Below are 18,000 nucleotides of genomic sequence, written 5' to 3'. Positions count from 1 at the left end.
CAGTGGCATGAAACAACAAGAACAAATGCTGGCATGAAGAAATACTTTCCACAAGTATGAATTGGGCTGGAGAGCAGCCCCACAGGAAAGGGTCTGGGGCTGCAGGCTAACAGCAGGCTCAGTACAAGTCAGCAGCGGCAAACCCATCTCAGGATGCACCAAATACACACACACCAGCTGGTCAAAAGGGGTGATTGCCCTGCTGTATTTAGCACTGGTGCAGGGTCATCTTGACTATTGTGTGTCCCAAAATTTAACAAGGATGTGAAGGTTATGTGTGGGAATGGCTAAAAAGCTGCTTCCAACAGAAAGGATATAACTGGAAACAGAAGTTTAATTTATGTTTCTGTCTCTCTTTCAGGGCAGATGTTCACAAACATTACCACAATGTGCAGGTGTAGCCAGGAGCAAATTAATGCAATCCTCAGTTTAGCTTGAAAACCATCACTTGAAGTCTGGCAAAGTCAAAGACAGAATTTTGCAAATCCCCTACATCTTGTGGAGAGCCATTTGCTGGTGGCACTGTGTGAGGAAAACAGATTTGTCTCTCACCCATGCACCCTTTGTGGCAAGGAGTTAATGGCACAATTTGTATCCAACACAGTTGCTATGAGCTCCACCTCTCCAGGCAAGTTTACCCATAGAGTTTCTTGGAATATTCTGAATTATGGGCTGTTTATCTTCCTGGTGAGTGTTCTTCACCCAGGCTCTCTCTGGAGAGAGTGAACAAGATGGTCATAAACATCACAGGGCATATTTCCGTCACAGGACATATTTCATTTGACCACACATCCTTCCTGGAGCCTGCCATATAGAATAACCCAAACAATAGAACTGCCTGGAGCCAAAAGAAGCGGTGCCAGGTGAACGCAGTTTCCTTCAAGTCAGAGACCCAGACACTGGGTCAAGCCACAGATAACACAACAGTCTTGAAAATGTGTAATTGATATTGAAAAAAACCTGCTGAAAATTATCTAAAAAGTATTAACCTTTACCAAACACAGGAAAGTAGATAACTGACTGATGCACAAAGAAGACTCTTTCTAGGGAAAAAAATCAAAAACCTCAGAAGTTTTAAGAATGTAATTTTCTGTTTGGTAAGGTGTTTTTTCTGTATCAATTTGTACTTTGGCATTTCAAAAATCCAACCCCCAAGCATTCTTACTTTATTTTTTTCTCTGTTTTAAAATTATTTTGATTTTTAGCCTTTGAGGAGGAAGAACAATAACAATGTCATGTATTACTTTGGATGTAAAAATTGAAACAATTTGGGTTTATGAATACAGGTCAAGAAGTCCCTTTTTCCTGAACAGGGAGAATAAGGATTGGTTACAGTCACACAGAAAAGGAGTAATACTTGGTATTTTCCAAATTATGACACACCTTGATAACACATGAACCACACTTTTTGCCTTTCAAAACTTTCTCTGCTGTGGTTGTTGAGTAGTGATTCCTGCAAAGCACTCCTGTGCCTGCCTGGTGCTTGTGTTGCCCACACGGAGTGCTGAAAAGTGGCAGCTCCTCATGGGGCTGCAAGCCTGGCACTCTTCCAAGCACAGGCTGCTCTGCGCAAGCAAGAACCCCTGGAGAAATGGAGCCAAGGGAAGAGCAGAGCTCACTCCCACTCCAGGTTTACAATGGGCAAGAGAGAGCCAGGGCACGTGTGGTGCCTTGGAAGCACAAGTGCAGCAGGCAGGAACAGAGCTGGAAAGGTGCAGAGGAGCCCTGGCAAGGGGCTTTGTTCAATTACACACAGGACAAGAAGCAACCCCCGGGGGACACCCTCAGATCCTAGAAAGTTGCTTTTCCCCAGATGTGGGGCAGGAGGGTCACCTTTGTGGGGCATGAACAGCAGGCAGCAACCTGGCCAAGAGGGACCCTAAAAGCCCTGACCGATGGTCATGCTTGATGCTGCAGAGGAAGGCCAAAAAGCCATGGAAAACTGTGCCAATCTGTCCCACAGGAAAATTCCTTCCTGATCTCAGCAACAGTACAGGCTATTCTCTACGCATACAGGTATCTGTCTAAGATCTGTATTGTCATCTCACAGGTTGGTCAACACCTCCCAGAAGATGTGTAAAACCTATTATCCCTCAGCCTGGAGCTGTCTCAGGGTATTGTGAAAGTGGCCACACTCAAATGGATGCTGAAGAAGCACATCCTGACCCAACTAGCTCTGGCTGTACTAATTGCCTTGCCATCCTGTGCTGCATCTAGCAATAATCCAGACTGGAAGTAACAACTTCCTATATAATTGGCACTGAGTGCCACATCAAAGTACAAAAATAGTCACATCTTTGGTTGCTGTAGGTGGAATTTTTTTTGGAAGTGCACGTGAGACTTGGCTTTTTTCTTTTACTTTATTTTTTAACTATGGCCATTGCTGGCCTGATGTGAGGCTTGTGTCTCATCCCAAACATTTTCCTGTGGGCTGCTGTTACATAGCATGTTAGTGTGAGGGTTTTCAGTACAAAGCTGTTTACAGCACTGGAGTGCTGTGATTCTGCTCACACCCTTGGGTTCAGGTGCCCAAAGTTCACTGCAGTGCTCAAGGCACCTGACCAAACACACACCACTCATGTCTCCCTCCTCTACAGCCCTTTGCCAGCCATGTTTCTGGCAGCTGCTGTAGAAATAAAGGAGGAAGTTTTAATGATGTATTGTGCTTGGCTGCCCTTGCCTGGTGCTTTTGGCTGGCAGGGACATGTTTCCCCGTTGAGGCAATATCCAACATTTTCTTCTGCTGTTTAAAAAGATCTTCTGGAGGGAGAGATTTTGTTAGTGAGCGACACATCTGACATCATGCTAGAGCTGCTCTAACATAGGCAACATTGAGCCCCAGCCTTTGAAGCACAGTAATGCTTTGCTTCCTGTGGCTTAGCTTTTGCCATTGCCTGTTTCACGAGTCCAGCTCAGGTGGCTCAGTGATGGAAGGGGCAGCAGGTGTATGGGAATTTGTCCCACATCATTTCATTGTGGACTTCATCCTCTGATTATTACTCCTAATGTTTCCCATGGGGATCATCAGAGCTTTTCATCCACATCTGTAAGAGTGAGACTGTTGGAACAAATAAGGGCAATATCATTTTGGCAGTGTGAGCTAGCACAAGATGGAAATTAAATGGAAGGGAGTTGGGCACTTTCAATGTCCAAATTCAGCAGCTCTGTTAAGAAAACTTTTCTTGGAATTGAAAGAACAGAATCATAAGTGCCGACTGTTTATTTCCACCAGCTAGAGATTATTTCACGCCTAATCTATTCACTTCAGTGGGAGGTGCAAATGTTTGGTACTTCCCTGAAGCAAGTGTGAAAGGTTAAATCCATCCAAGGCCTCCTTCCTTTTGCAGGGCACCCAAAAGTGCCCTGTTAGATTGGTGAGGTCTATCAGGGATCTGTATTACCCAAAAACAAATGCTGATGTTTACGAACCTTTGAATACAGATGTGGTCCCCCATAATTAACATACTTTCTATAAATTCATAAAACAGGCTGAGAAGGAGCAGCCAAACATGGTTCTCCATCTTCCTTTCTTCCCCCTCTCCCCCCACAACCCCTTTTCTTAGGGGTGCGGTTGACTAGTTTTTTTGGGCTACCAATCTCTTGGTATACTTTAATTTTTATAATTTCTTTTTTCACCTGCTTTTATTATTGCTATTTTTCTTCCCTTCTCACCTACATGAAACATGAACTTTACAGACTTCTGAATAAGATTTCCCATCTAGGATGTCCCAGCAGGCTGGAAACAGGGAAAAATGTCTTCAGTTTGGGTAAGCTTTCTCTCATGGTAAGGGACACTGCCTGTTGCTCATAGTCTCCCTTGTGTTCAAGCAAGAAAATTTGACAAAAGATTCAGAACAGGTCCTGTGCTGGCATAAAACATCATATTTCTTTGGAAATCTGCAGAGTACTGAGACAACACACAAGTAAAGAAACCCGATTCCTTTGACAGGACTGGGTCTGCAGGAAGAGGCAATGTCTTTAGCTGAATTTGTATGATTGCTAGAGTAGCCAGCCTTAGGAAAGAGCTCCTCTTCAAGCCCACAACAGAAGCAGCTTCTTTCAAAGCTGAAAGCCAGCTGAGAGGGATGATTCAGAGTTTAGTCCTTCTGACAAGCTGTGTTATTTATTTAAAGTAGAAGTTCTAAGGCTAAAATATGTATATTAAAGCTATATATTGCTTTATAGATACAGTGTTTGTTCCATGACAAGTTTTTGGAGCTTTCTACTATTTCTTTAATTCAAAAGTCAACATTTTCTGAAAATAATTTTTACATCATTTCTGTAGAAAGATGCTAGGAGAAAACATCTTGTTTTCTGTCTCTCTATAAGCAACTTCTCAACAATGAATTATGGTCATGCATACAGCATTTAGTACAGCATCTTACTTTAATAAGGCAAAAGCAATGTGGGCTGCCCAGCATAGTTCCCCATCTCCTTTGGAGAGATCTGGTGTATTTCCTGGGGTTAAGTGTCTACAGACTCTGCAGAGCCAAAAGTTTTAACAGTCATCATAGTTGGTAGTCACTTGGGCCACCAGTAAGGGTATCCCTGCTGTCACTTGTCATTACTGTCAGCATTTCCACCTCCTGTGCTCTTGCCAGTGCAAACTGCTGCCAACACCAAGAATGTCCTTCTTTACACAAGTCACTGATTACAGGTATTGCAGCAATAAACAAAGGTTGTTATATAGCACAAGTCTGTGGTAAAAAAACCCCAAACACAACATTCATATGAAAAATCGGCATATCAAATTAACAGAAACAGCTCATACACACAAAAAAAGGAGAAGAATAAGAAACCACACAAAAAATTAATTTCAAAATGGCACAGCAATGGAAAGATAGGAAGGACTTTTCCCAAAACTTTAAAAGCCCTGTAGGAAAGTGGAGAAGACCTGCCTGGCCCGTGTGTGGGGACAGCGAGGTCCCTGACAGATCTGAAGAATGAAGATGGGACAGTGGGGACAGGTTGAAGGGCACTGTCTGGCCACACAGGGGCTGTCACAGACTGCTGGACTGGGGCAGGAGTCCTGCCAGACAGGCTGCCATGGCAGTGGCGGAGGTGATGGGAGCGGGCATGCATTTTCCATGGAAAACAAAACTGAGTCACTGGCCCAGCCTGAAGGATAATTTTAGTGCAGAGGGTGAAACCCAACCCTCTCCTTCAGCGTGACATGGGCTGTGACGCAGAGCTGGCAACTCAGCTGCTGCTGTTTCAGGAACGTCAAAGCTGTTTATCAGGCCTGGGCAAGCGTGGGAAAAACCTTGGCGGGGAGCAGGGTGAGCCCAGCAGGTTTTCCTTTCATTTCTGCTCCTTCCCTTTTGCTCATGAGCCCCTTTGCCTGGCGTCATGGAAGCCTGAGCTGAGCCCAATTAATGGTGACGGCCGGGCGCTGAGGGCGTGAGCAACACCCCCGTGCATGGAGTGAGCGCGCAGGGCACAAAGGGTAAGCCCAGACGGGTAACACACACACGTAATTTTGGTCCACGTGGTAAGGCAGGGGCTGGGAACCCTCCATGACATTGGTGCTACTGCCCCAAAGGCTCCAGGCCTCTGAGGGCCCCAGTGGTAGAGGCAGTGATGTTGGCCCAGAGCTACCACAATCAGGAAGGCAAGAGCAGGTGGAAAGCAGAATTACCATTCCCACCTTCCAGGGTGGGAAAGAAAGGAGTCTGAAGTAGATTTCTACAGATGTAGTGGTGAGAAGATTAATTCTTCAGTCTTCAAAGGCAGCAGGCAGCACTCTTTTAAAGGCACACACATTCTTGTAGAGAGACATGCAGGTCATTAGTCACGCACTCAGGCCTGCAAAATGCATAGTACTGGTCTATTTGTCTTTGTTTCAAACAAAATATCATACTGCAACTATGTGCATCACTTCATTCAGGATGCAGTTTTGGGCTCTGTGCTGAAATAGCCATACCAAACGACATGGATCTTTACCCTGGAGTATGTTGAATCAAAGTAGTGTTTGCAAATTTCCACTACCATCTTCAGAGCAGCATCTTGTTCTACATTTCTGACAGTTTTCTGGGGCTACTGATTGGAACATAAGTTTTTTCCCTCTCCCCTTATAAAGCAGTAACTGCTCAGGATCGTTTAAAAAGTTTTCCAAGCTTGCTTCATCTGTTCCTATGCCAAAGTGCAGATGTGAAGACTAAATCTCTGAGTGCCTGAGTCCATGCCATACATGCAGCCTCCTGGAAAGACTGTAATCTCCAGATCTTCATAGTCAGGGATCTCTGTCTATTTGTGTTGGGTGATCTTTTGAAATCTTTATTCCTTATAGTTAAGGAGTAAGCTACTGATGATCCTGTGACCTGCCTTTCTGTCATGTGGGAACATGATGCAGTTTGCCTCCAGCATCAGTTTGTGACCAAGGATGCAGAAGATGCAGGATGTGATACAACAGACATGCCAACACCTCTCATCAACTGGTATTTTGGGACAGCAGCAATTGCACATGAGGCAACTCTGGTCTCTCTGTTGAACAACCACATGTAGTTCAGTGTATGTTGCTCACATATGACTCGCACTGCCCTTGCTCTTGAGACAGAACTGCTGGCAAAATAAACAGGTCAAGTGTAGCTCAGATACATCAGGTATATAAATGCTCAATTCCTACTGAAATAAATGCAAGTGAAGGCTGCAAACACTGTTCGGAAGTGGACTTCACTGATGTTAGGAAGTAAAGGGTAGTGGGAAAAGAGATGTGAGTTTGCAAGAAGTGTAAGCACTAAAACGTAACTAACTTCAAAGTGAGAAACACACTGATTTTGTTAATGTCCCAAAATAAGAATGTCAAACTGTTCAGAGATTTCTTGACTAAAACTGACTTTGACAATGGATTATCGTGTTTCTTCCTATGTTGTTCATGAAAGTTGGCATTCCCTGGTAAATGGCAGCACTCCCATGGTGTGCAGCATGCCTTGAGGCAGCAAAATCTGTCCCTAATACTAGAGTTAAGCAAACTGTTAAAATAGGAACTGAACCAAATGCCCAGATCTCCTCCCCAAACTCAAACTAAACCTTTCTTTGAGGTTCAGGAATGTTTGGTTAACTTTAAATTAAACAATGTTGTGTTTCTACACATCCTGCTTTCAGAGAAGACTCCAAACAGAAACAGAAAAATATGGCAGGCACATCTATGTTTGCACTATTTCTGGCCCAGCTGAAACCAGGAAACACTGTAAATCTCACAAAATCAGCTTTGCCTCACACACTATCCAGCTACCAGGTTCTGTTGCTGTAAGCCCACAGAATACAATATAACTGATGTACATACCAATTTATTATTAATTTTTCACCAAATAACTGTGATAAACAAGCTTCCCAGACTATTAGACATATGAACCCCACATTTTTATTCAATTGTGGCAGCATATTATATAGCTACCTTATATTCCTTTTATGCTCCTTCTCATTGAGTCACTGGCGTAGTTGCTTAAAGACAAGATGTCTCTTGTGGTACATGACAACAAACCAAAGCACATCATAGCAAAGATAACAAACCAGGCATACGCACGTTGTGCTTCATATTTGGTTTGTGGCTAATTCAAAATACGTAATCCTAAATTTTGCTGCTTGGTATCTCTTTGACAACTCTCTGCATTGGATTTGTAGAGCATAAATATGAAGACAACAGCATTGTTTTAGAGGAACATATTTAGCCATATAAAATTGCCCTGCAAGTCAGGGCAAAAATTTTAAAGCACTTTTTGTGTACTGTAACAGAATTTTGCAAATTTGCAAATTCATATTAAAAGAAACACTTAATGCTCTTGCTAGAAACTGTATCACTGTCAGCAAAACATAATACAGACACCCTGATTACCCAGCTATCTGCTCGACCGCAACAAAGCCATCCCAAACAATTCAGTACCACAGCTTCATGCTTGCTAGCCAGATTTATTATATTTTCCAGATTCTAACAGGACACATATTAAGAAATGCATGCTAATCATTGTCCTAATGAGAACAATATGCAGTTAGCATTTAGAGTGTCACACACGAAATACAGAAGGCGAGTACAGAATAAATGCACTCTAAATTCAAGGAAACCCAATCCTTCTCTCCACTCAGTGAAATGGCCCTCTCCAAGAGAAATTTTTAGTGAACTAGCTGAATTTTAACCAGTATGTATATGTGCTTTCATTAGGCATGGGGCAAAGTAAAATGCCATTCTGACCACAACTGTGAAAGAAAAACAACCACTGTCCCACTTGCTTACGTACAAAAAGCTATGAGTATATAAAGCACTAAAAGCCTGCCCACCATTTCTCCTCTGGAGACACCAAACTCTCCAGTGTTTACATCCATTTACAGCCAGATGACTTTTGGAACAAACAACTACCCAATGTGTGTAAGAGGACAAGAATCTGTCTTTAAATTTTTTTTCAAGTAGTAAATAAAATGCACACCTTACAGAATAAACCAGTTAATCTCATTTGGTAAGTGTGCAAAACCCATCACACTTCTGAGAGTATCAAAGGTGAATGAAGGTTTGGTTTGAATTTTCTAATGCGAAATATGTGCACTCCCTGTACTTTTTTGGTTATGTGGAGATAGTAAGATTGAGATGCTGATGAAACAGCAAATAAAAACATGCATCAATGGATCTGCTCAGACTGTAGTGCCTCGCTGCCACACCGCACAGAGGACATCTGAAATCTGTGCCTCCCATTCCTCCCTCCTGCCTCTCCACACAGGTCACAGGCTCTGTCTTTCTCTCCATCCCAGCCACTATGTGAATGCTGATGCAGCCTTTACTAACTACGCACAAAGAACAGCTTTTCTTTTTTCAAACCTCCCTGGAATTATGAAGGTGTTTCCACACCCTGAGTAAAGACTGTTGAAAGTAGTTACAAAACATTAAAGCCATTTAGTTTTAACCTTTCCATAGGTTAAAACTAGTATTGCCTTGAAAAGCGAGTGCTGAAGTAAAATTTGACTGAAAATGGTCTCACCATACCCTTTGGAGAAGCCTTCTCCAAAAGGGAGATGCATAAAAAACTTCGGCTTACTTCTTTTTGAAGGTGTACCTCTCCCTCCTTCCCTTACGTTCACACCATTCTCCCAAGAAACAAAAGAGTATTTTTTGCATGTCAGCAAATGAATAAAGCTACTCTAGTTTCTTTTCAGAAAGAACAAAACTTAGCTCAAAAATTGACTACCAGCTTGCTGAAGAGCAGAAAGAAAAAAAAATCAACCAAAAGAGAACACAAAGCAGAATAAAACCAAAAGAACAAATTTACACAATTTTGATGCATATAATTTAAAGTTATATTTTTCACTTAGGGATGAGGTTTGATGTAGGACATCTTTCCCTTCAAGTCTCCAGAAGTAACAACAACAATGACAACAAAATTTAGCTTTCTCTTCTAGACAGTAGCATTGCTGCTGTCTGCCTGTGCTTTGTCTTAGTGAAAAAATAAATAATGAAATCTTCGCAAAAGGAAAATCATCCTTAAATAAACAGTATCTAGAAATGTTATCTTAATGGTAACCATATAATACTGTAAGTGCATCACTGAGCAGATTAATGAGATCGAAAGAGATCTTTTGTTTTATATATTTTACTCAGTTACATGCTTTTATGTTCTCTCTCAAGTGAAAGCTTACAACTTCCAAAGAGAGCAATTAGGTTGAAAAATCAGCTTAGATGTCAACAACTGACTACTAATAACCATCCTCTTGGCTAACGTGTTTGCCCAAGGCAGCCAGTGTCCATACTCAGCATTCATCTTTCATCCTCGTCAGCTGGGCTGCCTGGCAGGTGCTGGGTGGGGTGAACACAGAGGGGTCTGCGATGCCCGGGTGGATGTCGAAGAAGCGAGTGGAGGTCGTCACGCTGTAGTTCTTGGTGTAGGTTTCCTGTACTGGGTAACAGTCTTTGACGGTGTAAACGCCGACCCAGGATTCCACTGCAACCAACCAGAAATGTGACTGCTTTAGGTGACAAGACAAGATGAATGGGTCATGATGATGTCAGTCTCTTTTAACTCATTGCTTCTGTTTAACATTGTCTATCCAGATTCTCATTATAATTTTATTTTTTAAAATTCCTATTACTTTCAAACACTTCTAGCGGTTCATTATCTCAAGACTACACTCAATGCTGATCTCCTCCAGAATGTGATGTAGCAAGTCTGTCCAATCCTCTTTGAACTTCAGTTTAACTCCACAGTGTGCTAACCTCACAGATGTTCCCTCGCTCTATTTCCCCTCTGTTCTCTGTCATCACCTCTACCTTTTCCACTATGCTGTTTATGCAGTGGCAGTAATACCATTGAAGTGGTGTCCTTTGAATGCCCTTTGCTTCTATCTCTCTTTTATTATTTTATCTTTCTTTTTATTATTTTATTTCTGTGATCATTCTTTACTCCTTCAATCATACTCCATCCCATTGTTTTACGCACTTCAGATCTCTTGATAGCGGAAACTCACGTTAAAATTACCTACTGTGACCATAAATCAGTTTTTCTGAGGAATGTCTGTAATGAATATTTCTAGTCCCAAGAATGCTTAGTTTCTCCCACCCAGCAGCAATCACACACACTTATTTTCAGTACTTTCAGTTTTGTGTCATAGGCTGTAGCACAACCACATTGCCAGAAATAAATAAATGGTGACATGAAACACACTTATACTGTATTCAAAGAAAGGGTGGCAAGATAAGCAATATTTAAATATACCCCTTTTGAGCATGTTAATATACCAAAAACATTCTGACCTTAAGTAATATGGTTTTGAGTACACAGAAATGGAGGCAACTTTTTACGGAGCAAGCCTTCTCTCAGAATTTTACAATAAAAAATCATGGTTAAATATGATGCTACCAAAGTAGCCTTTATCTCCCCTATAACTTTTTTAATTGTGAAATAAATATATCTTTTCAATTAAAACCAACACTAGCTGAAAGGTAGATAGGTAACTTTCAGACATTATGTTTATGAATAATCATACAGAAAAGCACTGGAGATACAAAATAATACAGGATTAAAATCACACGTCATTAACTGAACGTATCTGGATATCAAGTTCCACAAAAATTCCAAAAATATCAGATCTGAAAAAAAAAATCATTGGAGTGAATGATAATTTGCCTCTTGCAGAATACCAGAGGATGTATCAACCTAGTTACAGAGGTCTAATGATCTTATCCTTCATTCTCTACTTCATTGGTTCTACTTTTATTCAAGAAAGAAATATTTCCTTCAAGAAAGAAATATTTCCTTCTGGCTAAATGCTCAAGTTCGTAACCAGCCTATATATTAGATGCCCATAACCATAAGTATTGCACTAGCTGAATACTCTCATAAACGTCATGGAGGTTTTAAAATTATTTTTATAGTTGTCTGGGTCATCAATAAACCACAGATGAAACTGAAGCCAAATTGCTAATAAATTTCTGTGCATTCAAAATCTAGAATACTATACGTTGGAAAATTCAGCCTCCTTTCTTTTATGATGCAAGTGTTCAGCTGCCAAGTGCAGAACTAAGCCTTATGAGAAGATATTTCTTACCACTACCTGGTACAACAAAATTTAGGTCTATATTAAGGATTTCAATGGCTGCAGAACTATGTGTATACAAACACTGACACCTGCTCTGTTTCTGTTACACAGATTCTAGTTGGAGTGTGCCCCTAATTATAGTACCAATTCTTCTCTGGATAAATTCTGGATACAGATTCAGACACAAAATGATGCTGTTCCATGCAAACTCTGTGTGATACCAAAAACAACACAATCGAGTCCTCTGAACACATTTAATCACGCTGAAATATGAAATTTTCCTAAAAAACCTCATTGTTATTAAAATGACATTCTGTGCACAGGGCATTTTCATAACTTCTTCCAGAGAACTCTATAGAAATATGGAAAGCTGGGTAAAACATGAATAATTTTATTTTTCCCTGTGCAGCAGAGAAATTGATTACTATTAAAATAAAACAAAAGCATGCACATACATTTTCTGGCTGGTTTTCTGTCAGACCATTCCTGTACCATAACTTCATCTCCAGGTCCCCCAATGTAGTACTGATCTTCGTAAGTTGAATTGGCAGGAATATCATATGGATCCCATGGCTCTGTCAGAGCAATCTTCGAGCAAAGCTTTGTAACTTGTTCAATCTGAAACATCACCGCATCTTTGTAGAGCAATATATACTCAAAGAACCTGAAACGTTAAGAAAAAGCAATTAATATATATATATATATATATATATATATAGTCTTTTTCTATCCCAAGCAAGGAACATTGCTGATATGTAAGCTTGCCTTTGACTTCTCAGCATAAGAACATTTCGACTTGCATTAAACTTTGCCAAACTTTGAAAAAAGCTAACCAGTTCGGCTGAAATTTCCCATGCTAAAAGTGTGTCTCAGCTGATTCTTTCCAAAATAAATAAATCAGGCTGAACTGGTTCAGCCATTTCTGAGAACAACAGAACAACTTTTCTGAGAACAACTGAGAGAAAAACATGTTATTATTCCTAGTTTTGTTTTGGTTTTTTTTTTTTTTTTTTTTAATAACTGTTTCATTAAAAAGCTCCAGTGCCTCCATGTTTTGGAGAAAGGACTTAAAACTTTGGCAGGGGAAAAGTTTTTATTAAAAGTTGCCCAGATTTGGCTAAGTTATAAACCTTTGAAAAAAATCTGTTTGCAAAGGCTGGATAGATTCACTTCTGCTTGAATGTGGTAGAGCCTTCCTCTGTACTGGACAGATGTGGTATCTGCCATCCTCACAGATGTCTCTCCATGGCAACACACACAGCTTAAGTGGGACGTGGGGGTGAAGGGGGAAGTACATGGTCCCAAGTGCAGAACTGAGAGGGTCAGCCTCCCTAAGGCACAGCTTCTCCCATGACATAGTGAAAAGAAAAAGAAGAGGCACAAAATGGTAAGGCAGAGATAAGGAAAGGTATGGAGCTCAATGAGCTTGAGAGCCTAGAAGCATGGACAGTTAATGAGGATTTAAAACCAATCATCTTCTAATGAGTATGGAGTGACCAAGCCAAGCTCTGAGGAGAGATGATAAACATTTATATGGACACTTTCATCCAGTTTCTTTCTATAGCAGTGTGATCTACCACCAGTACTTAGACATTGCTTCCATACCCTCAAAATCAAAATTATCAGAAGTATCAGCTGATCTTGAACCCTCAGCTGGAAATAGGAGAAAACTAACTAAAGCATGACTCAAATCACCGTCATGCGTGCTCTGCATCTTTTGCAAAGGACTTACCGGGGTCACCTTCTAAACCCTCCAAAACTCTGCATTCATTATTAGAGGCTTCCCTTAAATACCTCAGCTCAAATACTTGGCTATTGTTATGCAGTGACTCTAGAGAAAGGAAGGGAATAGCTTCATCTTTCCATCTGTAATTCCTTGCTTCATTCATGATGCTGCCTCCATTTCCTGCAAAAAAAAGGCCTGTGTGTCTTTGGACACAGACATCTTCTACTTCACAAATCTGATGCTAGTCCCTAACACTGCTCATCCTGTGCCATCAGAAAGAAGTGAAGCTAGTATAAAACATTGCTTAATTGATGCAATTGAAGAGATGATGTACAAAAGAAAGACCAGACCCTTCTCTATTTCCCAACTCCTGCATGTTTCTCTCTGCAGTCCTCACATTCTTTTGGGGAGGATGCAAAGTTTACATAAAATAGGGTCGAAACCAAAACAATTTTAATTTTAATTTTTGCACTACACAATTGCACCAGACAGCAATAACTTCACCCACCACTGACATTGTGGCATTTAAAGGTTGCATAATAAGAAGTGTCTCAGCATGGTTAAAATCATCTGAGCAACATTCCCACCACTTCTTGAGAGCATCATTTATTCTGCATGCATGGAAACACAGTCAGGCTAAATGCCCTTAGCCAAACTGAACAGTGAAGGAGAATATAAAATGGGACAAGGAAGCTGACATGATGTAAACTGGGGCTCATCTCTCACTCACAACCTTACAAAACATGGGAGGTAGCTTGTCCTGCTTTCCAAGTGGGAAACTGGGCACTTCTCCTACACTGACAAGACTCATGCTAAGAGGCTGACAAACTGCAAGGCTACATAGACCTTCCCCATGGCAAATCATTCTGCCCATATCTTAAAATATTCCTGCTTCTGCCATGACTTTCAGCAACCTAAACTTGCCTGCCATTTTCTCAGTCAAAGGCAAGGTTTCCACAGTCAGGATGTGCTAATGAAGAATTAAGTATCTTTTTAAACTCTTTTCTTACATAAACCCAACCTGAGATCACATATGGACATACATAACTTTTATATCACATTTGGTCCAGAGAACATACAAGAACACTAAAATACATTTATTAACGTGTTTTCAATGAGAGTCTAATGACCCAACTACTCTTCAGCTGGCTGCCCAGCAGCTCCCATAAAAGTGGGACAGGAAATGCCTTACAGAGGAATCTATCAATATGTTTGAGACATCTGAATGATATAATACAGTGATTTTGTAAAAGAACACAATACCCCAATGTATTAGAAAACCATTACAAACTACTAGGAATAAAAATAAACCTGTTACATTTCTTTTTTATTTTAAATCCTCACTTAAAATTTAATTCACACAGAAATTTTACTTGCATATTTAACAATCCTGCAGATGGCAAGATGAAACCCCGAAGTAAATAAAAATGAGGAAAATCCAAACAAATCAAACTCAGCACTAATCATCCCTCTGACAGCCATTCTGCAGAGTAAGAGGCTCCACCACTGAGATTTTTGGTTCTGGGAGAGGCAGACTTAATGTATGTGTAGGAGACACCTGTCCTACACCTTGATGTGCTGCTGGGATGAACTCTGCCTCAGTGGTGGCAGGCACACAAGAGGAGATCTGCAGAAAACCCCGTTCTGCTCACTGTGCATGACTGCTCTGGGTAAGCAGGGGCAAGATTTACACTGTCCTTGTTCAACCCAGATGTGCCTCACATCCAAGCTTTACAGAGTGTGTGTCCTGGAAACAGCCAGCACAGAAACCTAAGATTACACAGGATCTGAGTTTAATGGCATATGAAGGTGAATGGTTGTTGTTTTATAAAGAGAAGTATATACCAGCCAAAATTAACAGCAAAATGTACACAAGTATAAAGATGATAATAAAAAAAAAATAAAAAATGAATCATTTCCCTCTTTTCGTATATCCTGAGTGTATTGCCTGTATTTGTTTTAGGTGCCTGATATTTCACTGGCTTCTTGAGGGGAAGCACAGAGTCCTGAAAATAGGTCTTGGCAAAGAAAGAGGAGAGGAAATTATTTTTAATTAGTTTGTTTTTTCAGAAAAATGTAATGTATTTTCAGCCTGCACCCACTTCTAATATTATTTTTATTATAATTTAATTAAACTGTAATTTCAAGAAAGCCCCAACCTAAAACAAGTGCCCCAACTAGGCCTCGAATAGGCACCTTGAAACAGATTTGAAGAAATTACTTGGACAATTATTCTATTTGCCTGACTGAGATAATTTCCCTTCCTTTCCTATCCTATTCCACCCCTACCCTGTCCTATGCCTCACCCTACAGTACACTACGGGACTCTCTCATGATCCTTAATACTCCCTTTGTCTGTGTCTGAAAATGGATGAATTCCAGCATATAAAGACACACATGTTTTTGCTCCCATGCTTTAAAGAATTTCTTAACTCTGGACTGTATCCTGCACAAATAATTCCACTGATTTTGCTGGAAGCAATCATGTCAGATAGGTGGGATACAGGCTGGGTTCAGTACTTTCTTCTCCCAGGCTAAGGAAAGTATTTTTCTGAGTAAGAGACCAAGTGAGTTAGATGCAAAGCCAGAACACCACAACCACACAATCACAAGGTGAAGCACTTGTGTTAAGGATGTACTGCAAGGGATGGTGATGCATCCTAATACTGTCCCAGCCCTGAGACTTCTCATGAAATCTGGGGAGATAGGCAGAGGCTCCCCTCAAGACATAGCCCAGATAACATAAAGACACACTCCTGGACCCTCCCAAAGGCGTGAACTAATAAACTTGTCTTCTGAATGGGTGATTTTTTTGTATGTTAATAATGCAATTCATAACAATGAACTATTTTTTAACATTTGTCAGGAAAAAAAATCATTAATGTTAAGATCATGCTACCAGCTCCTTTTCAGGTGCTCAGTTTGCATCTTATGCTGGGTCCTTCCTCCCAGCCCTGAAGTCTGCTAGCCTGCCCATCACCTAACGCATCTGCCTGACTCCCAGGGTTTACATCTGCACTTCCAAGGGCTTCCCTGTGAGAGCCAAACCAAGAAGAAAGGAGCTGCTTGCTGTCCAACTGCCTTTGTAGTGACTCAGAGGAGCAGAGATGCTGTTAGTGGCCTGGCAAGACCCATGTGATGTATTGAAGAATATCAGACAAGGTCATTTGCTAGAGAGAAGCAAAATAATGGTCTGAGATTGAGACTGGGTAATAGAAACTCTTTCTGTGCTAAAGCTGCCTCTGCATAATTTTGCTCTGTGGCTTTGGACAATCAGCTTACAGTACCAGAGCTTTAAAATGTTGTTTATTATCTTCCTTTGATTGCTGTAGCACTGGAGAGGCACAAATCTGATCACAAACCAGTTGTGTAAGGCATTGTATTTACAAAGAAGAAAACCACAAATCCAGCTCCAAAAAACCACGGAAACAATGGTAAAACAGACTTTACTGCAAAGGTGTACTGGGGTCTCATAAACCTAGGGCTTCACCCTGTTGATCCAGATTTCCAGCTGTAGATATTGCAACCTTAAAACTCTCATTCATGTTAGCCAGGACTTATATTACCTAGTAGTATAAAGCTACTGAAAAACGGAAGCAAAATTTTATGCAGGATTTGTGTCTGAGATACTGTATTATTCAGCAGGAAACAGTATTTGCTATTTGATATTTCAAGCTTAGATCACTGTAATTATTTGCAAGCTAACTCTACTTTCTCTTTGGTGATTAAATGAACGCTTGAAGCATCTGTCTGCCTTTGTGGTACTACTTAATTCTTTGTAAAAAGACACTTAAACATTTTGAAAGAAGCTAACCCCACATCTGCCTAGAAGAAACTGCACTACAAATATCTCAAAGAAATTCTCTGTTCTAGTGTGCACAGACAGGTACATCCATGTATTTAATTAATTTAATTTAATGAGGTATCTTGTATCCTCTTGATAAAATACCCCACAATGATACCACTCTTTTTTACTCATTTTTTACTTAAGATGCACTGGGAGAATGGGAACCTTTCCCAGAAGTGTAACTACATAACCCCATCTTCTCAGGTCCTCAGATCAAGAATAGTTCGAGGGAGCAAAGCTGCCAAGCAGACATGCAGACAGTTGATAAACACTCATCATCAGGTCAAGAACATTCATGTGCTTTTGGAAGGATCTGGCAAGCTAATTTCAAAAGGGAGAAGCATTCGTTTTTTCGTATATTTCTGGGAACTCCTTTCCTCTTTCCCATTAAGTTTTCGGTAATTTCAGACTTGTGTTTTTCTTCTGGTATATCAGACCTCAACAACAACAGTAACTTACCATATTTGATCTCACATGTTTGGCAGTGGTGCAGAACTATGGTATATTGTACAAATACAGGACTGTGCAAATACATGTGACAGTAAATGTAATGTGATATTGTGTAAAAGTAGTACTTTTTAGTCTGACTTAAATCACTTACAGATTGTTAAGGTTTTTCGTTTTTTTTTTAAATTTTCAAGGCGATCAGGCCCCCTGGATCAGGTATCTAATTAACAAGGTATATGAGGAACTTTGACCACACTACCAGTTTCTGAAGCAGAGAGAATTAGCCAATTTAAGTCCTGTTAATAATGCAATTTGTGTAGAAAGAGAACCTTAGATACAGGAATCAAGAGCTGCAAAGTCAAAGCTACACCAGCTAAAGGATGACATACTTTTGTGACTTTAATTATGAAACTCAACAAAAAATTATGCAATTTCTTATTATTTTCATTGCTTTCCCATAAAT

General features: G+C 40.5%; 1 protein-coding gene and 1 long non-coding RNA gene across 2 annotated transcripts in view; one reads left to right on the top strand and one right to left on the bottom strand.

The window, feature by feature from the left end:
• The first annotated feature begins 4,995 nt into the window (after window positions 1–4,995).
• On the top strand, window positions 4,996–7,811 carry LOC135299505 (uncharacterized). The gene is made up of 2 exons (XR_010361479.1): window positions 4,996–5,446; window positions 6,290–7,811. It is a non-coding gene; the product is annotated as an uncharacterized LOC135299505 (long non-coding RNA).
• Window positions 7,812–7,888: 77 nt separating this feature from the next.
• The window catches only part of EPDR1 (ependymin related 1), a 29,237-nt gene continuing 19,125 nt past the window's right edge, over window positions 7,889–18,000 (bottom strand). Inside the window, exons 2-3 of the mRNA XM_064418635.1 lie at window positions 11,973–12,181; window positions 7,889–9,923 (exon numbers count right to left, since the gene is read on the bottom strand). Of these exons, the coding sequence (XP_064274705.1) occupies window positions 9,733–9,923; window positions 11,973–12,181 (400 nt within the window). The 3' untranslated portion in view covers window positions 7,889–9,732. The remainder of the gene's footprint in view (window positions 9,924–11,972; window positions 12,182–18,000) is intronic.

Source organism: Passer domesticus, chromosome 1 (genome assembly GCF_036417665.1).
Source record: "Passer domesticus isolate bPasDom1 chromosome 1, bPasDom1.hap1, whole genome shotgun sequence".
Lineage (NCBI taxonomy): Eukaryota > Metazoa > Chordata > Aves > Passeriformes > Passeridae > Passer > Passer domesticus.
The sequence above is the reverse complement of the archived record's forward strand: the minus strand, read 5'-3'. Positions and strand labels throughout refer to the sequence as shown.